The 21,052-nt window shown below is 35.8% G+C and overlaps 3 protein-coding genes across 4 annotated transcripts; 2 read left to right on the top strand and 1 right to left on the bottom strand.

Moving 5' to 3' along the window:
• The first annotated feature begins 331 nt into the window (after window positions 1-331).
• LOC104894889 (probable cadmium/zinc-transporting ATPase HMA1, chloroplastic) lies at window positions 332-9,687 on the top strand. Of its 2 annotated transcripts, XM_010681244.4 has the most exons (13): window positions 341-1,072; window positions 2,089-2,239; window positions 2,372-2,556; window positions 3,175-3,321; window positions 4,049-4,244; window positions 5,129-5,241; window positions 6,644-6,885; window positions 7,265-7,370; window positions 7,528-7,692; window positions 7,992-8,208; window positions 8,696-8,883; window positions 8,968-9,054; window positions 9,223-9,687. In XM_010681244.4, exons 1-13 carry the CDS (start codon window positions 566-568, stop codon window positions 9,403-9,405), a joined length of 2,487 nt encoding a protein of 828 aa, XP_010679546.2. In that variant the 5' UTR covers window positions 341-565; the 3' UTR covers window positions 9,406-9,687. The 2 variants fall into 2 exon arrangements, with proteins under 2 accessions (XP_048502216.1, XP_010679546.2); XM_048646259.2 differs by lacking the exons at window positions 8,696-8,883; window positions 8,968-9,054; window positions 9,223-9,687 and adding an exon at window positions 8,477-8,641 and having other exon boundaries at window positions 332-1,072.
• A 3,986-nt stretch (window positions 9,688-13,673) lies between these two features.
• Window positions 13,674-14,423, top strand: LOC130591717 (uncharacterized). The gene has a single exon (XM_057395471.1). The coding sequence runs from the start codon at window positions 13,674-13,676 to the stop codon at window positions 14,421-14,423; it is 750 nt and encodes a 249-aa protein (XP_057251454.1).
• A 4,581-nt stretch (window positions 14,424-19,004) lies between these two features.
• Window positions 19,005-20,598, bottom strand: LOC104894888 (transcription factor MYB44). The gene has a single exon (XM_010681243.4). The coding sequence runs from the start codon at window positions 20,393-20,395 to the stop codon at window positions 19,457-19,459; it is 939 nt and encodes a 312-aa protein (XP_010679545.2). The 5' UTR covers window positions 20,396-20,598; the 3' UTR covers window positions 19,005-19,456.
• Between the last annotated feature and the right edge of the window lie 454 nt (window positions 20,599-21,052).

The raw sequence follows: 21,052 nt of genomic DNA, 5'->3' as shown, positions 1-21,052 counted from the left end.
TGGTATTCGAATTAGTGTTTTGGTTAGAGTTAGCTTTTGAAGATTGAATATAGTTTATATTTATTATTTATTTAAACTAACAGCTAGTTTTAACGAACACTAATTATCATAAAAGTTATTTCGTAATTATCTCTAACACTTAATAAAACCGCTGACAGCTAATGCTTAATAAAACCGCTAATGTCTATTTCTAAATACTAACAACTATTTTTGCCGAACATGTCCTTGAAATTTACCCAAACGGTAATTTAATCTCCTTATTACAGGGTTGACTATTTGCAAGTTTTTTTTTTTTTTTTTTTTTATTTGACCGCTTCTATTTGCAAGTTAGTTTAAGGCATTTCTCGATGAGCTCATAGTGTGGTCTCCATTGCAACATTTAGTCCCTCAGCTATCAGTACTTCTTCTTCCTCAACTCCCAACTACAGACGAGCAGGTGGGACATAATTTCTTCAATGATCAATTCTTCTTTAAATCAAACAATGATTCTGCGATTTTTCTGAAACCCTTATAAACACAGAAACCTTCAAAAATCGCAACCTCAAAATCAAAATCAAAATCAACAATGGAAACTCTCACTCTTTCTCTTAATAATGGCTTCCAATCTCTGAAATACAACGCCGATTTCACAAATTTCAGGTACAAATCTCACCATTACTTCATCATCTCCTCACAATTTCGTTTCAAACCCTTACTTTCTCCCCTAAATCGCCTCTCTCTCTCCTCCAAATTCCGGAAATGTACCGTAAACTCCGTCGCATCTCATGATCATCATACTCATGATCATCATCACCATGATCATGTACATGATCATCATCATCATCAGTGTGGTCATCATCATCATCACGGAGGTGGTGAAGTGAAGTTGAGCAAGTTTCAGGAAAAAGTGTTTGGATTTGCGAAGGCGATAGGGTGGGTGGATTTAGCTAATATATTGAGGGAGAATTTGCAATTGTGTTGTTGTTCAATGGCGTTGTTACTTGCTGCTTCTGCTTCGCCTTATTTAGTGCCTAAACCTGTGATTAAGCCCTTGCAAAATGCCTTCATTTTCCTCGCTTTTCCTCTCGTTGGGGTAATTTCCTTGTCTTCTTACTTCTTCTGTTGTACATTTCTTTGCTTTTCTACCTTCTTTTTGTGTGTAGAACTTATGAATATTGTGATAATTTAATATGTTCTGTTCCGTTATTGGTTGTGGAATATGCATTGTTGGAGCATTTTGGAGGAACATTTTGTATCTTGAAGGAATAATTATTGATATTGACTCGGGTATGTGAGTGATGTTTGCTGCATTATTACGACACGAGTATACTTCTTATAGGTATGCATACTTTGTTGTGGTCAGTCTTGGACTCTAAGTGTGCGACTTGGATATTTTTTTTGGAAATCTTTTAAGGATAATGGCCCAAAAAGAAGCGTCAAAGTGTCCACACCTATGTCGGAGTACCAAGGATCTTACACGCGTACTTGAGGTGAAATGAAGAGTTCCTATAAACATAGGTGGGAGGGGGTGGGGTTGGATGATTTGTTTGTCTGTGTGATTTTCTTTCATAGAGTAGTTTTCTTTGGAGTATGTGGTATTTAGTTAAGCTCCCTGAGTAGCTAGCTTAAGATGCTTTAGCTTTTTTCTAATCTGAGTGACTTGGAAACATAGAGTAAGTTTGTAACATAATTTCAACATAGGGTCTCTGAGATTACTTTCAAGTTTATTTTGTGTTATCAAGAACTGTTGAAGAATACTTTTTTCCCTGAGCTTATCTATCTTAGATATTTAGATCATCATATTGACCCCACTGAACTCCGAAGTCTGAACAAGCTAAATACAATTAAATTATGTCAGTGTTGAAAGAGACTAAAGAATGATGTGACACCCAAAAAAAGGGAGTAAAGAAGTATTGTTTATCTAAGTGCATTAGAAAGTAAACAGGAATTTTTACGGTTTCTGGTGTCAAAAATATGTTTCTGTTCTTCTGCTTTTGTGTTATTCTCTCCTGTGCAAGGGAAAATTCTCTTCGAGTTCTTTTACTTTTTCCTGTTTCAGGGATCATTCTTCATTGGAATTTATAAGTATTACTTTCTTTTTCTATTTAGGTGCCAGCATCATTTGATGCTCTAATCGATATTGCTGGTGGAAAAGTTAACATTCATGTCCTCATGGCACTTGCTGCCTTTGCATCAGTATTCATGGGGAACCCCCTAGAAGGCGGACTGCTTATTGCTATGTTTAATTTGGCTCATATCGGTAGTATATAAAACTAGCCTATACGATCGATATGTATATTAAAGTTTCTTCACTTCTTGGTACTTGGCTCTGGTGTAGTGTGTTTGTACCCCTTCGAATCAGTAGTGAGCTTTTATATTATTCACAATGCAGCTGAAGAATATTTTACAAGTCGCTCTATGGTTGATGTCAGAGAGCTCAAGGAGACTTATCCAGATTCTGCTCTTGTGCTGGATGTGGACAAGAATAAGACACCTACCTTCTCTTCTGTATCATACAAGAAGGTCCCTGTGACTGAAATAGGTGTTGGCTCGTTTGTCTTGGTTCAAGCTGGTGAGGTACGTCAACAATAAATTATGAATGTGCAAGAAATGCAACTAAGTATCTCTAGATTAACTTTTGAAGTCATTGTTAGATTTTATTGTGGGGAACCAATTGTGGCTTCTAATTTGAAGCTGTTGTGAAGTGCTGTAGCTGTAGTTCTGCTTTGGTTGTCCTATCCTAGATTCCTATGTGGTGATATTGAGTTGCTTGAGTAAAACAATATGACTGTTCAGCAAGTCCATTGTAAAGTGTATTATGTTGCTGGTTGTTTTCCTTAGAAAATGTGGCAGCAAGTAACAACTAATGCCGTGGAGGACCTTCTCTGGTAGTTGCACATAATGAAATTCTACTGCTTCTGTTTCCATTTGTTTATTGAATCAATAATGATGATGAAATGGAGATTAGCGTCCTATTGGTTCAGGAATTTAGAGAAAACAGCTTGTTTCGCTTTTGTGATTTGTATGGTCTTTATATGAAGAATCTTTTCATGCCAATGGGAGGCATATAGACCAGGCATGTCACGCTGGTAACGATGTGTTTGATCTGATTACACTTTTTCTGCTAGGCTGAATTCCTTCTTGAAAGAGATGTGAATTTAGGAAGGGCTGACCAGACTTGTTTCTTTTGATTAGTTTGTTCCGGTGGACTCTGTAGTAGCACAAGGAAGGTCAACTATCACCATAGAGCACTTGACAGGGGAAGTTAAACCTATAGAAAGAGGTGTTGATGACAGTATTCCTGGTGGTGCCAGGAACTTGGATGGCATGCTGATAGTAAAGGTATTGTTCCAACTTTCTTTTACTTTGCCTTCATCTCTTCTAAAAATTATATTTTCTCTGTGAGACTATTGGGATACTGACTTTCCATTGGATACCTTCGACACATATCTGATCAACTTCTTTCTAATAATCTTGAGCCTCGCATTTGGTTATGCTATAATGAAAGGCTGGTGAAGTTTTCATTCTATTTGTTGAAATATGGTGACGTTCACTGTTGAAAGTGATTTAGGTAATGACGGAATCCAAACTTTCCTTAATGACACGTGAAATTTCTGTTTGAACTTTTAAGAGGATTAACTGCGAAAAAAGCTCATGAATTGAAGCATTGGTTGTAGGAGTAACATAGTATGGTAGTTGAGCTTTTAGCTGAAAGATGGAAAGGAAAATTTATGACATATAATATTATAATGCCAACTATGGCAGAGGTGTCTATAGCTGGAGAATCTTTTTACGCTAATTTAAATGACAGGGACCTGGAGCAGGATAGTTTTCCTACTTTGGAATGCGTTGGAGTATCACATAACTTTATTTTTTTTCAACTGAATGCAGTGGAGTATCTATTTAAGCTAATTTACAGAACATCCTCTTTGCAATATAACAGGGCTCTTCCACTGTACAGTAGGACTATCCCTGACACCACCCACCCTCCGGCGGCAAAAAAAATGTCCTTTGGCTTTGTTGCCTCACTTTGTGTTCCATAGTCTTCCTAACCTAAGCTTTGATTCAGGCTTCAAAGACTTGGAAGGATTCAATGCTTAACAGGATAGTGCAGTTGACTGAAGAAGCTCATCAGAACAAACCGAAGCTTCAGAGATGGCTGGATGAGTTTGGTGAAAGCTATAGTAAAGTGGTTATGGCTCTGTCAGTTGCAATTGCCCTCATAGGACCTCTTATCTTTAAATGGCCATTTTTCAGCACACCAGGTAATATGGAGGGAATGGGATAAGATGCTCATTATGTTGCCCTGAAGATTGTATTGCTCATGGTGTGAATATGTGTATGTGAACTAGAAGATCTGTTAGGTATATTTATAAAGTTCTTGTTTAAGTGGAATGTGTTGGGAGTTTTTCCTTTAATATGTCCACTTATCTGACACCTTTTGTCACCTGTATTTTGCACTAGTCCACTAATTGGCCATGACATGAACTGATGCACGTGCATCCATGTAGAACATAAAAATGAATATTCCCATCTGAGGCCCTGTTCTTTTCTTCCACTTCTACTGAAATATTGTTTTTACTAATTAAACTGATTTTTTCTGATTCTTTAGTGTTTCTTCTCATATGCGATTGTGCTTTTTACTAATAAAAAGTCAAAAACTGATTTACTCATTAAAACTGAAATTTGCTGATTAAAACTGATTTTAATGATTTTTTTTTTAAGTTGAAGAGAATGGCCCAAGTGGACTTTTTTAGGAGCTTCTTCTTAAAGTTGGCAACCACTACTTGGCAGCATCGTGCAGTCGTGCTCATTGTTTGACTGGAGCTATGATAATTACTGTAACAAAGTTGCACTGAGATGATATGTGAAAGCTTAAAATTGACTGGTAAAATTGGGAATGCTTCTTAGAGGCTATAGCCATCTAATTGATCTTTTAAATGGTGTGCCAAAATGGTTTGTGGCAATTAATTTAGGATGGAGGGAGTAAATGAAGATGTTATTGTATGACCTTCCGTCCAATATAAATCTAGTGCACGAATACGGCCTTCATACTGATTTGTATATCTGTTCCTGTTGCATAAGCTATCATGACTTGTTACATTTCATTCTTTTTGTTAAACATTTCTGATGATGATATATTTTACAGGTTGCAGGGGATCTGTTTACAGAGCTCTGGGACTTATGGTTGCAGCATCTCCATGTGCCTTGGCTGTAGCTCCATTAGCTTATGCTACTGCAATCAGTGCTTGTGCTAAGAAGGTAGTCTTCAAGTGGCTGGATGTATAGTTTGAATTTCAAATAGCAACGATTTTTCAAAAAAGAACTCTTTTTTGTTGATTCTTCCACTGATAATGTGGAGAAATCATTTTCCCATGAACCTCGATAATGATGCTTTGAAGGCTGCGAGAATAGGTCTTTTTTGATGACAACCTATGACCTATGAGAGAGAATCCTATATGTAATTATGCATTTGTCAACTTCTTCCTTGCACCCTTTAGCAAAACAGCCGAGACTAGGTTGCATCTCATGCAGTTTTCAAGGACATTTTCAGCAATGACTGCACATTCTTATTCGTCCTTCCTTGCTGGGATTGGTTTACCCCTTTTGCAATCTCGCCATTCCTCGTAGCTGACTTTATATAATTGGCCTTTTCTTCTGGAGTTTATCCTAGTTTTCATCTATTGGATGATTCAAACAAAGAATTAAACAAAAGCAAAAAAATCAGCAAACGATCTGACTAATCTTGAGTATGTCAGCAGGTGGTATTCAGATTTGGTTCCGTTGCTGGCTGTGATTAGTTGTTGTTGCCAGATATTTGACATAGTGATAAAGAGAACATAAGAGGAGTTATTAGAGAGGTCACTCTTTGGTCCAAGCAAAGATGCACCATTTTGTCCAAGCAACAAAACTTGTTCTTCTTTCTTTGATTAATAAGGAAAGAAAGGAAAGACAATGTGAATATGGTTTCCTTCTGCTTCCCTTGCCTTCCTCTTCTTTCCTTTAGAATTTGCTTTAACGAAACTAGTTTTTTTCTTTTTCTTATTTGTTAAAATTGTTCTTCTAAAGTTATGCAAGTTGTGACGACTTTTAAATTTTTTAGTATCTTATAATGTATGATTAGTACAAAGAGAAAAAATTCACTATTTTTGGCGAATAAGACATTTAGTCCATTTCTTTAGGTGGGCTGGCCGGGGGGAGGGGGGGGGGAGGATATGCATAGAAGTCAAAATTGGGGAAGGAAAATTGCAGGTTTAAAAACATTGAAAACTGGCAAAAGATTTTTAAAAGTGAAAAGTGGGAAATTGAATTTCAATGAGGGGAAACTTGCAAGTTCTAGAAAATAGAAGATTGAAAATTGAATTACAAGGAGGCTACACGTGGCATGATTTTTTTATTATTGTATTCTATAACAAAGCATCAGCTTCTTTCCCCTTGCATAGTACAAGTCGGATGGGAATTCAGCATTCTTGTCTCCCGTAATATCTCCCATGTCTTTCTCTTCTTTGATACAGAAATTGTGACTTATAATATGACCACTCTCACGCTCAGGAGGGTATGATTATACTAATCAAACTTTCAGATGAAGTATGATGCTATTATTAGTCTCTAAAAAAAACCATTACACTAAATTACATTATTCTGGCAACTTCTTGTTTTTCAGGGGATACTCATGAAAGGTGGCCATGTGTTGGATGCTCTAGCTTCATGCCACACTGTTGCATTTGATAAAACTGGAACACTGACGACCGGGGAGCTCAAGTATAAAGCAATTGAACAAGTTCATGGACATCGTATTGGTTTTGATAATTCTGAAACTGCTGCTTGCTGTGTTCCAACTTGTGAAAAAGAAGCTCTGGCTGTAGCTGCTGCCATGGAACAGGGTACAACCCATCCTATTGGAAGGTACTGCGTGATTACAGTATACAAACCTAAAAGTACTGCATGATCAAAGTATATAAACCTATCGTCTATAACAGCCACCTTCTTGCTTTTTTTTCCTCTTTTACCAAACAACTTTCCAAGATAAATGGCGTCTCTCGATTTCCTTCCTAATGCTCGAAAGCTTGTAGTATATCAGTTATTCCAAGTCCGCAAATGATTTACTGAAATAAACTACACTATTGCTTCCAAATTCTTGTCCCTCATTTATTTTGATGTGTATTCATGAATCCACGTGTTAGGATCTGTGTTTGAATTGTACTTCTTTCTATGGATTTATCTCGTGACTGTATTTTTCTGTCTTTTGATTTTCCAACTACTTACTATGGTTTTGATTGTTCAGGGCTATTGTTGATCATAGTATGAGCCTAGACCTCCCTTCTGTCTCTATTGAAGCTTTTGAATCTATACCTGGCAGAGGTCTTTTTGCGACAGTATCCGGAAATGAGGTAGTTTATTTTTGTGTCAGCACCTCTTACATATTCCATTCCAGAGTCATCCCCTCCTGGGATGGATGAGTTGCTAGTTGAGCGGTTTTCCATTCGCCACTGATCTCCTACTATATTCTTGTTTCCAATGTGATGATTGATTGCTTTTCTGTTACAGTCAGGAATAGGAAGAGGTGAACCAGTAAAAGCAACTTTGGGTTCTGTTGATTATATCGCTTCACTTTTCAAGAGTAAAGATGAATCGCAGAAGATTAAGGAAGCTGTGGACACATCAGCCTATGGAAATGAATTTGTTCATGCTGCTCTTCTGATGGATGAAAAGGTAATTTATTTTAGCAATGATATGTTCTATTGCAATAACTTAAATTAAGACACAAAAGTGTGCTTGTTCAAAGAAACTTTCTTTTTTGTGCTTGTTGGAGAGTAGCATTGTGCATCATAAACTTCAATTTTAGTCACCGCAAACGATTTCGGCTCAGAATTTAATGACAAGGCTACCTTTCTTATTTGGGGGTGGGGGGGTAGGCATTACATATTATGGAAGCTGAGGCGAATCTAGAGTAGCAAATGTTAGGTTTTGCATTCTCTCTTATGCATGAAACTGCTTTTAACTTCATCTAGGTGACATTGTTCCATTTTGAGGATGAACCACGACCTGGAGTTGTTGATGTCATTGGATGGTTGCGAGATCACAGAAAGTTTCGGGTTATGATGTTAACTGGTGATCACAAATCAAGTGCTTTTAGAGTTGCGAATGCTGTGGGCATCACTGAAGTTCATTTTGGCCTGAAGCCTGAAGACAAACTCAATCACGTAGTGCGGATATCAAGAGAGACAGGTACGCATAATGTTGGATTTCTAATAGTGAAAGGCTTTAAAGAATCTTGAAGTTGGTTATATGTGTTTATGCGCCTCATTTTTCATCTGTTGATTAGCATATGAAACTCCTATTTAGAAAGTTCTTCTGTCATTTAGCACAAAACTCTTGCCTATGGTCTAGTCTTCTATCATATAATTGATGGCCTTTCCTTAATATGTGTTGATCTGAGATTTAGCTGGTAGAGAATCACTGAGGAGCTGGATAATAATAGAGAGCCATTTTTCAGTTTTGTAGATCCTGAGTCCTGACCTACTTATGCTACACTGTTAACGTTAAGCTGGATATTATGCAAGGAACCTTGCTGTTTTTCCATATTGGTCGGTTCGCCTTGGTCTCATGCTTTTCAGTTTGTTATGTGTTATATAAATTCAACAGATTATTTTTCGTTCCTTCTGTTAGATATTCCAGGTTGCGCCTTTTTGAGTGTTTTTTTGGTTGAACACAGGCGAAAGCCTTATTATGGTTGGAGATGGTATTAATGACGCTCCAGCACTGGCAGCTGCTGCTGTCAGTATAGTATTTGCTCAGCGTGCTAGTGCCACAGCCGTAGCTGTTGCAGATGTGCTTCTGTTGCAAGACAACATTTCAGGAGTTCCATTCTGTATAGCTAAAGCTCACCAGACAACTTCACTGGTATGGGCAATGCATGGTTTCTCCTGATTCTATTTCCTTGTCTTCCATCTTTATTTTACTCTTGTATGTGTCTGCTTTTCTTAGGTGAAGCAAAATGTAGCTCTTGCACTATCTGCTATTATTTTGGCTGCTCTACCATCTGTCTTGGGATTTCTTCCACTTTGGCTAACCGTAAGAATCTCTCTATAGCTGTATTTTATCTTCTTGTCTTTTCATTAGGTTTAAAACTCTATTTGGCTAACAAGAGAAACAAAGGTTGTGGGTCAACATAGACTCATGATTTCAGCCAAATTGCTACTCTTTGATAATTGATCCCTGCCCCTTAATAACTGTATCCAGGTTCTTCTGCATGAGGGTGGGACCCTTCTTGTTTGTGCCAACTCAATACGCGCTTTAAACGATCCCACGTGGTCTTGGAAGCAAGATCTCCATCATCTGCTTGATAATTGCAAAGCCGTGACTACTAAAATACAGCAACTAGTCCCCGTTTCAGGCACTATTCAAACAGCAAAACAACAATGAGAGGTGCCTTCTTGCTTTTGTCCTTCTGAAGCTCATCATATAGTAGTGTAAATGCTGATCATGTATAGCAATTTTGTACATTAAGGAAGGTATCATTTAAATATAAACTAGAATTAGGCTTCTTTCTCTGTCCTGCCCTTATCTACTTTGACACTGATGGTGCATTTTTGTCAAGTCAAATATGTGTTATTTCAAGAGGAGTCATTCGTCCTTTCACGCGGACTATTACTGTTTGATCCTAACCCATGAAACCGGAAAGTATGATACATGTTCTTTGATCTACTGCTTCATTTATATGTATTCCAGCCTTTGAATGCAACTATGCAAAAGAACACTTATTCGACTTGTATGTTCTCAAATTTCACTCCTTTACTCCCTCATTTGTTTGTGCGCCTCGATCTAGCCTTGGCATGTTTCCATGAGTTTTAGTGTTTCAAAATTTTACCGAGATGGAGATTCACTCTTTTGTGAGTTTAGTTTTACCAGATGAAAATTTGCTGTTTTGAGTTTCACCAGTATGAAGATTCACTGCAGTAAGTTTTACTAGGATAGAGTATCACTATTCTGAGTTTTACCAGGATAGAAGATTCACTTTTCTGACTTGTGAGTTTTTACCAGATGAAAATTTTTCTGTTAGAGGTGAACAAAAATCTAGGTGAATCTTGGTGACAAGCAGTTGATGACAGTGAATGTGAATTAGGAAGTGCATGTATCCACTGATTTCCAACTGCTTAATACGTCATGTTGTTTTTGTTGGGAGTTGAAAGGTTTACATCAAAAGACTGCGATAGCTTTTGGTGTTTACCTAGTCTTGTTCGTCTTCATATGAATCGTCAAAAAGGTGTTTTTTAAGTTTGTTTTGTGCGCTGAAAATATTCAATTAGGACTCAGGAGGGATCGGATGTTAGTTGTTGTGCATTGATTGCGAGGTTCTCTCTCCTCGTTTTTTTCTTGGTTAGTTTGTTGTGTGGAAATGGCATGGGATGCCCCCTTAATTTTGTGACCACATTTGCATATCTATTGTGTGTGGTTTCCCCTTAACGAAAATATCTTGTGTATTTCACCACAAGTGCATCTACGTCATTTTCAGAATTAAATTAGGTCCTATTCTTTTGAATTTGTTTTCAGTTCAGTTAATTTCAATTTCTCTCAATTGATTTCAGTTCAGTTTCTTTTAGTCTAAAGGAACATAGGACATGTTTACTTCGGCTTAAAACAATTGAATTGAACTGAATTGAAATGAATAGTGATATGTGAGAGTAAAAGTATTGTCCAGAATTGAACTGAATTGAACCGAACTGAAAATAAGTTGGGGAGAACAGGCTATATTCTCCCCTTCCAAATTAAGTATTTTTTTTAAAAAAGAAGTTTGCATTAGGTATCTCTAGCCTTTTAAGTACCTTAAAAACAAAATTTTAAAAAAGCTCACCTTCTATATCGACCTCAAGCCATTTACTAACGTTTCCTTGCCGACAATTTGGATATTACACTACAATCATACAATGCATAAATCATAATGCTCTTAGTTGCATCAGGGTCCTATGAGACAACGTTACATGATGCTATAAAAGCCATCATGCAAACTCAATTATATTCATTTAATTGAATATGCTCAAGATATTTTGCTAATATTCCTACCAAGTAGTAGTATCAGCTAGAGGGTAATACAACAAAAAGCTGTTAAACGTCTATCTAGTTTCACCATGCGTTGTTCTAGTTTTACATTTTTTATTGCCTTTTGCTACCGCTCTTACCCTTATACTTAAATCACCGCCACCATCATACAAACATACACCCATTCACCCATTACGATTTTTTTATCACGTCAAAAAAAACAAGCCATGATTGAGGTTTTGAGAATGTTATAGTTAATTTAATTTTGGCTCGATATTTTCACATAGGAGAAAATTAAGTGAGCACACCCCTTTAATTTTAACACATAAAGTGTCAAGCCCCCAAATCGACTAGTTAGCTGAATAAGAGCATCTACAATGGCAAATTACAACTACTTGTAACTTTGTGTGCCACATCAAATTTTCAAACTACAATATTTTCAAACTACAATACTTGTAGTTTTTGTAGGTCCCACATCTCATCATCATATTAACAAAGTGAAAGTAGGGCCCATAAAAATGACAAAGTTAAGCTACTTGGCTTCACAAAGCAACAAGCTTGTTTTCTCTTCAACAATGAAGCTACTAGCTGTCTAGCTCTAACTTTTGAAAAATTGCAAGCTAGGACCTCCAAGTAACCGTCGGAATTGCTCTAAGCTTATTCTAAAACCCTATTCTTTTAAATTAAAAAATTTTTAAGTAAATTGAATTAAATTAAATTAAATTGAAAATAAATTCAAACAACTAGACTAAATAACATGATGCTTTTCGGAAATGATCTTATCCCCCTTCTTTTTTTTATGTGCATAAACATGGGAATATGGGATGACAATCCAAAGAAGTCGTGAATTCTTTAACTGACCTGCAACACCATGTATTTTGTCTTGATCTTAAATCATCTTTGTAAAGTACTCCCTCTGTCTCTTTTTATTTGCTACAAACACTTTATCACAAAGACCAAGGAAAAGGGGGACCACTGTACAGTGGGTGTACAGTGGGTGTCAGTGGGTGTTTTGAAGAAAAATAATTGTGGTTAATTAAGTTGTGAAAAATCAGATTAGAAGGCAAAAAAAAGAGTTGGCCCACATTTTTTTTAAGGAAGGCGCCAATTATATAAAGAAAGAGATTTCATTTCCCTCCAAAATTTTTATAACAAAATACAACTAAACTATTCGTACAATTATACAACCAAAGGGAACAAAAATTTTCCCTCCAAAATTTTAAAGGTAGATTACATAACAGGTATTGAAATTTTACCAAAAAATTCGAACTTAAGGGGGAATTGAATTTTCCCCCTAAAAACATGAAAAAAATCCTAACAAATTTGGACTATATATACACAACCACTTTTACACTTGCATTTATTATTTTCACCACTTCCATCAACATAACCAACAGACCAAGCAGCAGCCAGCCACACCACCATCAAAGACACCAACCAGCAGCTTAAACCACCATAAAAACCACCCAGCAGTAGCCATTTCCTTGGGGGGGGGGTTTGGGTAGATTAACTCTCAGAGCAAAATCATCATAGAGTTTTAATACAAGCCATTTCTGATTTCATAGCTTCACTTGAGGAAAGTGTGGAAGCTTTCTCAGCTTGAACATGTCTGGCATCCATAGCTTAGCTATGGCCCCCCTAGACAGTTCTACTGATAACACTTCAACACCATCCCCATCAGCTCTTAATTCACCACCAACTTACCCAACTTTTGATCTGAATGACCCACTGCCAGAACCAGAACCAGAACCAGAACCACAACCATTACCAGACTTACAAGTTCAACCACAACAAGAGGCCTTTGATCTTAACAGAGCACCAGCAACATCAAGTGAAGAAGAAGAAAATAACTTCTCAGCAATGGAACATGGAATGATGAAGAAGAGTTGGTGGCTGAATGGTTAGATGATGATTCAGATGTACACGTCTCAGAATATGAATGGACAGATAGTGGATCAGAGGAAGAACATGAAGAACATGAAGAACATGAAGAACATGAAGAACATGAAGAACAGCAACAGCCAGAAATAGTGGTCAACAGCACACATTTTTTGCACAACAACTCAAGATGTCATGTTGCAAACAGGCTACAACAAGTAGCTTACACAAAATTTAATGGCATATTCACTATACCTCAAGGGGCTATAAAAAAATTGCCATTGAATTGAATACTTCAAGGTGGACAATTGGAAGAATATGGAAGAAGTTAAGACAACAATTCAAGAAGATGCAAGAATAGATGTGAATCACAGAAAAACAGGGAGGGTAGGAAGAAAAAGAATTCAATTAGATCCTCAAAGGTTAATGGCAATTCCTCTAAGAAAGAGGACTACTATAAGAGCAACAGCAGCATCCCTAGGTATACACAGGTCTACATTGCACAGATTGGTGAAAAGGGGAGCAATCAAAAAACACACTAATGCCATAAAACCACACCTGACTCCAGCACATAAAATTGCAAGGGTTTTGTGGTGTTTGGGTTCTATCATACCAAACACTATCCAAACAATACCAAAATTCAGCAACATGTATAATTTGGTGCATGTGGATGAGAAATGGTTTTGCATGAGCAAAATTTCTCAAAGGTACTACCTAGCTCCTGGTGAAACAGAGCCATAAGAAGATGCAAAAGCAAGAGGTTCATTGTCAAAGTGATGTTCATAGCTGCACTAGCAAGGCCACACATAGCACTAAGTGGAGAGGTCAGTTTTGATGGGAAGATAGGAATCTTCCCATTCATAGAAGAGGTGGCAGCAAAGAGGTCAAGTTGTAACAGAGATGCTGGGGTGATTGAAACCAAAGCTCAATTAAGCATCACAAAAGATGTCATAAGGGAGAAACTCATAAATCACATACTGCCATCTATAAGAAACAAGTGGCCAGATAATGGATGCAAGCAAATATGGATTGTCCAAGACAATGCAAGGCCACACATAGCAAGTACTGATGAGCAGTTCATGTTGGAAGCACAAAAAGATGGTTTTGATATCAGATTAATCAATCAGCCAGCACAGTCACCAGATATGAATGTGTTAGATCTTGGTTTTTTTAATGCAATTCAAACCTTAAAAGATCAAATAGCACCTAGGAGTGTGAAACAGTTGGTGAAGGCAGTGAACAAGTCATTTGACAACTATGATCCTAAGCTATGCAATCACATTTGGTTAACTCTACAACAAGTGATGAAGGAGACTCTAATAGTTAAGGGTAACAACAATTACCACATACCACATATGGGGAAGAAATCACTTGAGAGGAGGGGTGAGTTACCAACAAGTATTGTCATTAGCCCACAATTAGTAGAAGAGAGCAGAAAATGGGCAGAAGAAGGTCATCTTGAAGATGATCAAGAAGAAGCAAACTATGGGGATGAAGATTCAGATGATGGTTTTGGGATAATATAAAGCAAAACAGCAACCAATGGGCATTTGAAGGCCAATTTTTTTGGGCATTAGAGTGCAAGAACATTTTGTAAGTAAAATACAACATATATAGGTTGTTAAACATTTTGTATATGTAGTTAAAAACATTTTGTACTAAATCTTACATTTATAATATGTAAACATGTTGGGTTATGTTAAGTTAAAAAATAAAACACTTGATATATCATCCATAAAAAAACAGTTAGTAAAAATAAAAGTTCAAGTTTAGTTAGGTTTACAAAAACTGTAGTGCAAAAAACAGTTAGTAAAAATAAAAGTTCATGTGAGGTTAACAACAAAAAACAGGGTATCATTGTATCAAACAAATGATCGAGAAAAAAAGAAAATCAAATTGAACATTGTTTCACAAAAACTTCAATTAGATTTCATTTTTTTCTCGATCATATTTAAGACAAAATGATAATGAAGGCCAATTTCAATAAAACACAGATAAGGCATGATTTAAGTTCCTCTCAGGGAGTCCCCACTCATCCATATTACTCAACACATGCTATTAAAACAGAGGAAAAGTTGAAAAGAAGAGCACAAAAAAATTGGTGGCAACATGAGTATACTGGTCTTAAAAGGCATAATGTCCTTAGTATAAATCATCTGACCTCATTCATCATTGAGGAACATAGTGCACCTCTCATGTAAACTTTGTATATGTCATTAAAACTAAATTGGACAGCCAAACAAAAACCAAAATATAACACAAATGCCTCATCAATTCTTTATACTACAATTCTATTCATTTTACCCTGATTAAATGCAAAATGGAGTAACTATTTGGATGTAACATCCTATTTCATCATAGAGGATCACACCAACACACACACACAAATAAAGGCAAATGAACATATATATAACAAAATATCATATAAACAGAACTAATCAAGGGTCAAATGCACAAGTTTTAACAAATCAAGGCAAACTATCATATAAACAGAACAAGTTATGGCTTCAATGAACATGTTTTAACAAATCAAGGCTAAATATCATATAAACAGAACAAGTTATGGCTTCAATGAACATGTTTTAACAAATCAAGGCTAAATATCATAAAAACAGAACAATTCAAAGAAAAATGAACATGTTTTAACAAATCAAGGCTAAATATCATAAAACAGAACAATTCAAGGAAAATGAACATGTTTTAACAAATCAAGGCTAAATATCATAAAACAGAACAATTCAAGGAAAATGAACATGTTTTAACAAATCAAGGCTAAATATCATAAAACAGAACAATTCAAGGAAAATGAACATGTTTTAACAAATCAAGGCAAATATCATATAAACAGAACAATTCAAGGAAAATGAACATGTTTTAACAAATCAAGGCAAAATATCATAATAAACAGAACAATTCAAGGAAAATAACATGTTTTAACAAATCAAGGCAAATATCATAAAACAGAACAATCAAGGTAAATGAACATGTTTTAACAAATCAAGGCAAAATATCATATAAACAGAACAATCAAGGTAAATGAACATGTTTTAACAAATCAAGGCAAAATATCATATAAACAGACCTAATGAAGGCTAAAATCAACATATATATACAGATCAAGGTAAAATACACACATATAAAGGCAAATGAACATATATATAACAAAATATCATATAAACAGAACTAATCAAGGAAAATGAACAGTTTTAACAAATCAAGGCAAATATCATATAACAGAACAATAAGGCTTAAATAACATGTTTTAACAAATCAAGGCAAAATATCATATAAACAGACTAATAAGGCTAAAATCAACTGTTTTAACAAATCAAGGCAAAATATCATATAAACAGAACAATCAAGGCTAAAATAACATGTTTTAACAATCAAGGCAAAATATCATATAAACAGAACAATAAGGCTAAAATCAACATGTTTTAAAAATCAAGGCAAAATATCATATAAACAGAACAACTCAAGGCTAAAATGAACATGTTCTAACAGATCAAGTGAAAATATCATATAAACAGACCTAATGAAGGCTAAAATCAACATATATATACAGATCAAGGCAAAATATCATATAAACAGAACAACTCAAGGCTTAAATGAACATGTTTTAACAGATCAAGTGAAAATATCATATAAACAGCACTAATGAAGGCTAAAATCAACATATATATAAGATCAAGGCAAAATATCATATAAACAGAACAACTCAAGGCTTAAATAACATGTTTTAACAGATCAAGTGAAAATATCATATATAAACAGAACAACTCAAGGCTAAATAACAGTTTTAACAGATCAAGTGAAAATATCATATAAACAGCATAATGAAGGTAAATCAACATTTTATACAGATCAAGGAAAATATCATATAAACAGAACAACTCAAGGCAAAATAAACAGAAATTAAACAAATCAAGGCAAAATAAACAGAAATTAAACAAATCAAGGCAAAATAAACAATTTATAAACAGATCGAGGCATAAACAACATGCGTATAAACAAATCGAGGCTAAAACATGAAAAAAACACAAAAACCTAAACATGCAATCTAATCAAACGCAACCCCACAGGCAAAGCAAGTTAAAAAAACTTCCTAAAATTTTAAAAACAAAGATTTAAGTTAAGGAGTGGACCGATCTGAGTCAAAATTTGAAAGGGGACTCTCCGAAACCATTTCGAGATGGTTTTTATACCAAGAGAGGTAAGCTCGCCATGATTTAAAGCCTTCCGGAGGTGGATCTTCCAATTTTTCAGGTTTTTTGCCCTCAAATACACCACCAAATTCAAGATCTGGTGGTTTTCTTGAAGGCGCGCCACAAGACCAACAAAACGAACCAAAATCCAACGATTTTTTTGCAACCCTAGAATTTTTAGCCTCCGCATCTAACTCGTCCATCAAATCAAAGAGCCGTTTCTTTGATTTCGGAGTAACTCATCCATGAAATACCCAAAATCACTCAAAAATACCGAAGAAACAGGGGACTCGTTTCTGAAATCACTCCAAAATGACAAAATCTAGGTTTATAATGATCGCAGAAAAGAGTAGATAATTAATCTACTGTTTTTTTCAACAATTTTGGAGTAAAAAACCCTAGATCTGAGGGTTTGAAGAAGAAGAAGAGAGAGGAAAGTGACAGTCAGAAGGAGAGAGAGAGTCAGAAGGAGAGAGAAGAAAATGACGGAAGTTATGAGATTAGGGTTTTGGAGGGAGTAGTTATAGGGGGTTGGGGTGGGTTAAATGGAGGAGTGGGGTAATAAATGAGTTAGGTGGGTTGGGTAGGTTTAGGGAATTTGATTAAGTGGGCTAATTTTTTGGGCTGAACTTTTGGATGTTTGTTTTATTATCATTTGTAGTAATGTTGGCAAATGTAGCAAATAAATTGAGACACCTCTAAATGGCAAAATGTAGCAAATAAAAAGAGACGGAGGGAGTATTTAAAATTCAAAGGCACGTCACTATCACATATTGCTGTTTTTCGGTTGTCATACACTTGAGTCTTGATGATATTTTCTTTCAATTTTTCAACAGCCACACACAAAGTGCTTCCCGTTTGTAGTAGTATAATGCAAAGTGGTTATGCTCTAATTCCTTCTTTAGGGGGATATTGCTTTCAGATTAGATCACTCCATATAAAATAATAAGTGTAATCCAACTGTAAGTCTGTATCACTGATTATGACCAACATTATTTCTAATCACTTATTGCGTTCGTCTAAAATTAATAGTAACACTAATATCTTTTTATTCAATCTTCAAAATTGTCTCCACATAAGAGATAAGGGCAAAAGAAAGATAAACATTACCCCGAACGTAATATATTCATTAGTTGCATTCTTTTTGTTGCGAAGGATATATACAGATTCTTAACACAGTTTAATTACTTAAATGGATTTATTTAATACTGATTTTGTGGAGTTATACAATTTGTAATTACAATTTAATTATACGTTCAGTTGCATTCTTTTTGTTGCGAAAGATACATAAGATTAAATTGTAATTGCGGATAATAATTGTTAAGATTTTAGTAAGGTAATTGTACATATAAAATTACTAACAAGTAAAATGAGATAAAAACAACATTTTTGTGAAATCAATCATAATATCATATGAATGTGCCAGTGCAACACACGCCACAACGTTCATAAATTTTTTGATGAACCTGTGCCACATCGTTCATAGATCTTAAGAAAACGGATGAAGTATAAATATGAATTTTTCTTCAAGTAATTAGAGTTAATTTAATTTGTTTTGGATCCCAAAATTCCAATTATAAAAGCCAACTCTCATAGTACTCCAAATGGTACTTATCTTACAAGTACTTTCTCAACAAAATTAAACATTCCAACGTTTGAAAATTGGTCACACATTGCTTGTCCTTTCCAAAGATAGAATCAATTATTTAATTACTAGGAAAACTAGGAGTAGTAGTATGACAGTTCATAACCAATGCAACAAGCTTTGCATGCATAATTTCTGCTTTAATTTATATTAAGCTCCCATGTTTGAAAATTCTTCCTTAGAATTTATATTTTGTTTCTTTTTTAAAAAAAATGTGAACTTTTGGACTGTAGCTGAACATAAACACAAAATCAAAATCGCACAAATGCACAATGCTTTCTTTTCATCATTTTTGTGATTTGTCTCTAATTTCTTTGTGATTTCCCACTAACTTGATTGCAAATCATTCTTCACATTTGATTATTTTAATTAAATTTAACCTAGACAAATATAATAATTTAGAAGAAATTAACAACGAAACGTAGATTTCTCTTCTTTTTTTTCTTTTTTTTTTTTTGTTCTGTTTCAGTTTGAAGCATTGAACCACATCTAATCCTTTCATCATCATCATCTTCATCATCATCTCCTCTCTGCTATTCTTCCGATCACATTCTTCTGTACACTAAACTCAAAATTATTTCTCTACAACAGCTTCAGAGGAGATATAGAGAGAAAAAAAAGATCGTCAAAAATTCACAAATTTGTTCCTTCATCACATTTTCTCTCTCTCATTCATCATCATCATCATCATCAACAACAAAAGTTGAATCTACTCAATCTTTCCGATCCCGATCCTACTCATCGCCGCTCTCATAACTCCATCCGCCGCCTGCGAACAAAATCCGCCATAGTTGAATCCTCCAACTCCATTATTATTATTACTCATCTCAATCCCTTCCATGTAAGTCCTCACCTCCTTCTTTATCATTTCCTGCATCATCGCCACAAACTCCTGACTAAACGCCGATGTCGGCGAAATCATCGCCGGAGAATTCATCGCCGGAAATGTCTGGATCGGAGAAACAGCGATCACTGGTTCATAATCCGAGTTCGAACCTTCACAACAACAATCCGATCCAGGTAACGACAAACTAAGATCCGTCGCCGGCGCCGGTCCAATATTCACCGGACCGGGAATCGCAACCGGCCGGAAAACATGCGAACCGGAATCACTAGCGTCGGAAGATCCAGGACTACCTGGATTATTATTATTATTATTATTAAGGCTTAAACCAGAGACATTCTTGAGGATGACGTCAGCGCCGTCACTCATGGCGCGTTTCAACGGCGGAGGATAATCGCCGGGAAATTCATCAGACGGTGAAGAAAGCATGGCGGAACATTTACGCTTCAAAGTTGAATTCCAGTGGTTTTTGATAGCGTTATCAGTTCTACCACTTAAAAGCCTAGCAATGGTAGCCCATTTGTTACCAAACCTAGCATGTGCTCGGATAATTGTATCATCTTCCTCAGGTGTGAACGCACGATGTTCAACCTGAGGTGATAACTGGTTACACCACCGTAAACGACACGATTTCCCAGAACGACCTGGAATTGATTTGCTAATCAAAGACCAGTTTCTTGGGCCGTGTTTTTGGACTAGCCTTGTTAAGGCCTCATCCTCTTCTGGACTCCACGGCCCTTTTATCCGGTCCACTTCTTTCCGGTTATTATTATCGCTACTACTACAGGTATTATTCCTATTCATCTCCTCTCGTTTTTTGTTTTTCTTGTTTGTTACGATAATATATATATATATATATATATATATATATATATGGTGGACTTAATTGAGAACTTAATACTTAAGCTTTGTAGAAAAAAAGTTGTATATATACAAGAAATGGATGAGAAGAGAGAGAAAGGAAGAAGAGGTGAGAGAATGGAACGGAGTGAAGAGGGGTAAGGGAGGTGATTTATACTGATAACAGAAAGAGATGAAGGATGACAGGTTAAGCCGGTAAAGAGAGAGAAAAAGGGGGTGAAGAAGGAAAGAGGGTAGGGGGGCTGTCACCGTTTTGTAGCAAGTAAGCGGTTAGTTGGTTGGAGGGTAGGGACTGGACGGAGGAAGTTTGGGATACAGCTGTAAAATTAGACACGCGTCATGTCATATTGCACTGATTTGTATAACACCCACGCTTTTTTCTTTTTTTTTTTGTTTAGGAGTGGGACCCGTTTTTTTTAAAAAAAAGTAGCCACTTCACTATGTAGCTGCAGCCTCATCATTGTTCCTATACGCAACGTAACTTGGAGCCTTTATAATTTTGGGAGATTGTTTTAGCGTTTCTAGTCTATGGATTTTTGGGGTTAGTTTGTTTTTTTAGGAGTTAACTACCTAGTAAGGACCTAAACTATGAGAGTTTTT

Source organism: Beta vulgaris, chromosome 6 (genome assembly GCF_026745355.1).
Source record: "Beta vulgaris subsp. vulgaris cultivar EL10 chromosome 6, EL10.2, whole genome shotgun sequence".
Taxonomy (NCBI): Eukaryota; Viridiplantae; Streptophyta; class Magnoliopsida; order Caryophyllales; family Amaranthaceae; genus Beta; species Beta vulgaris.
This window is presented reverse-complemented; position numbering and strand designations above follow the sequence as displayed.

Coding starts and splice junctions, on each gene's coding strand:
- LOC104894889 (XM_010681244.4), top strand. CDS start 566: ATGGAAACTCTCACTCTTTCTCTTAATAATGGCTTCCAATCTCTGAAA. Junction 1,073..2,088: donor TCGCTTTTCCTCTCGTTGGG/GTAATTTCCTTG, acceptor TTTTCTATTTAG/GTGCCAGCATCATTTGATGC. Junction 2,557..3,174: donor TCTTGGTTCAAGCTGGTGAG/GTACGTCAACAA, acceptor TCTTTTGATTAG/TTTGTTCCGGTGGACTCTGT.
- LOC104894888 (XM_010681243.4), bottom strand. CDS start 20,395: ATGAATAGGAATAATACCTGTAGTAGTAGCGATAATAATAACCGGAAA.
- LOC130591717 (XM_057395471.1), top strand. CDS start 13,674: ATGTTCATAGCTGCACTAGCAAGGCCACACATAGCACTAAGTGGAGAG.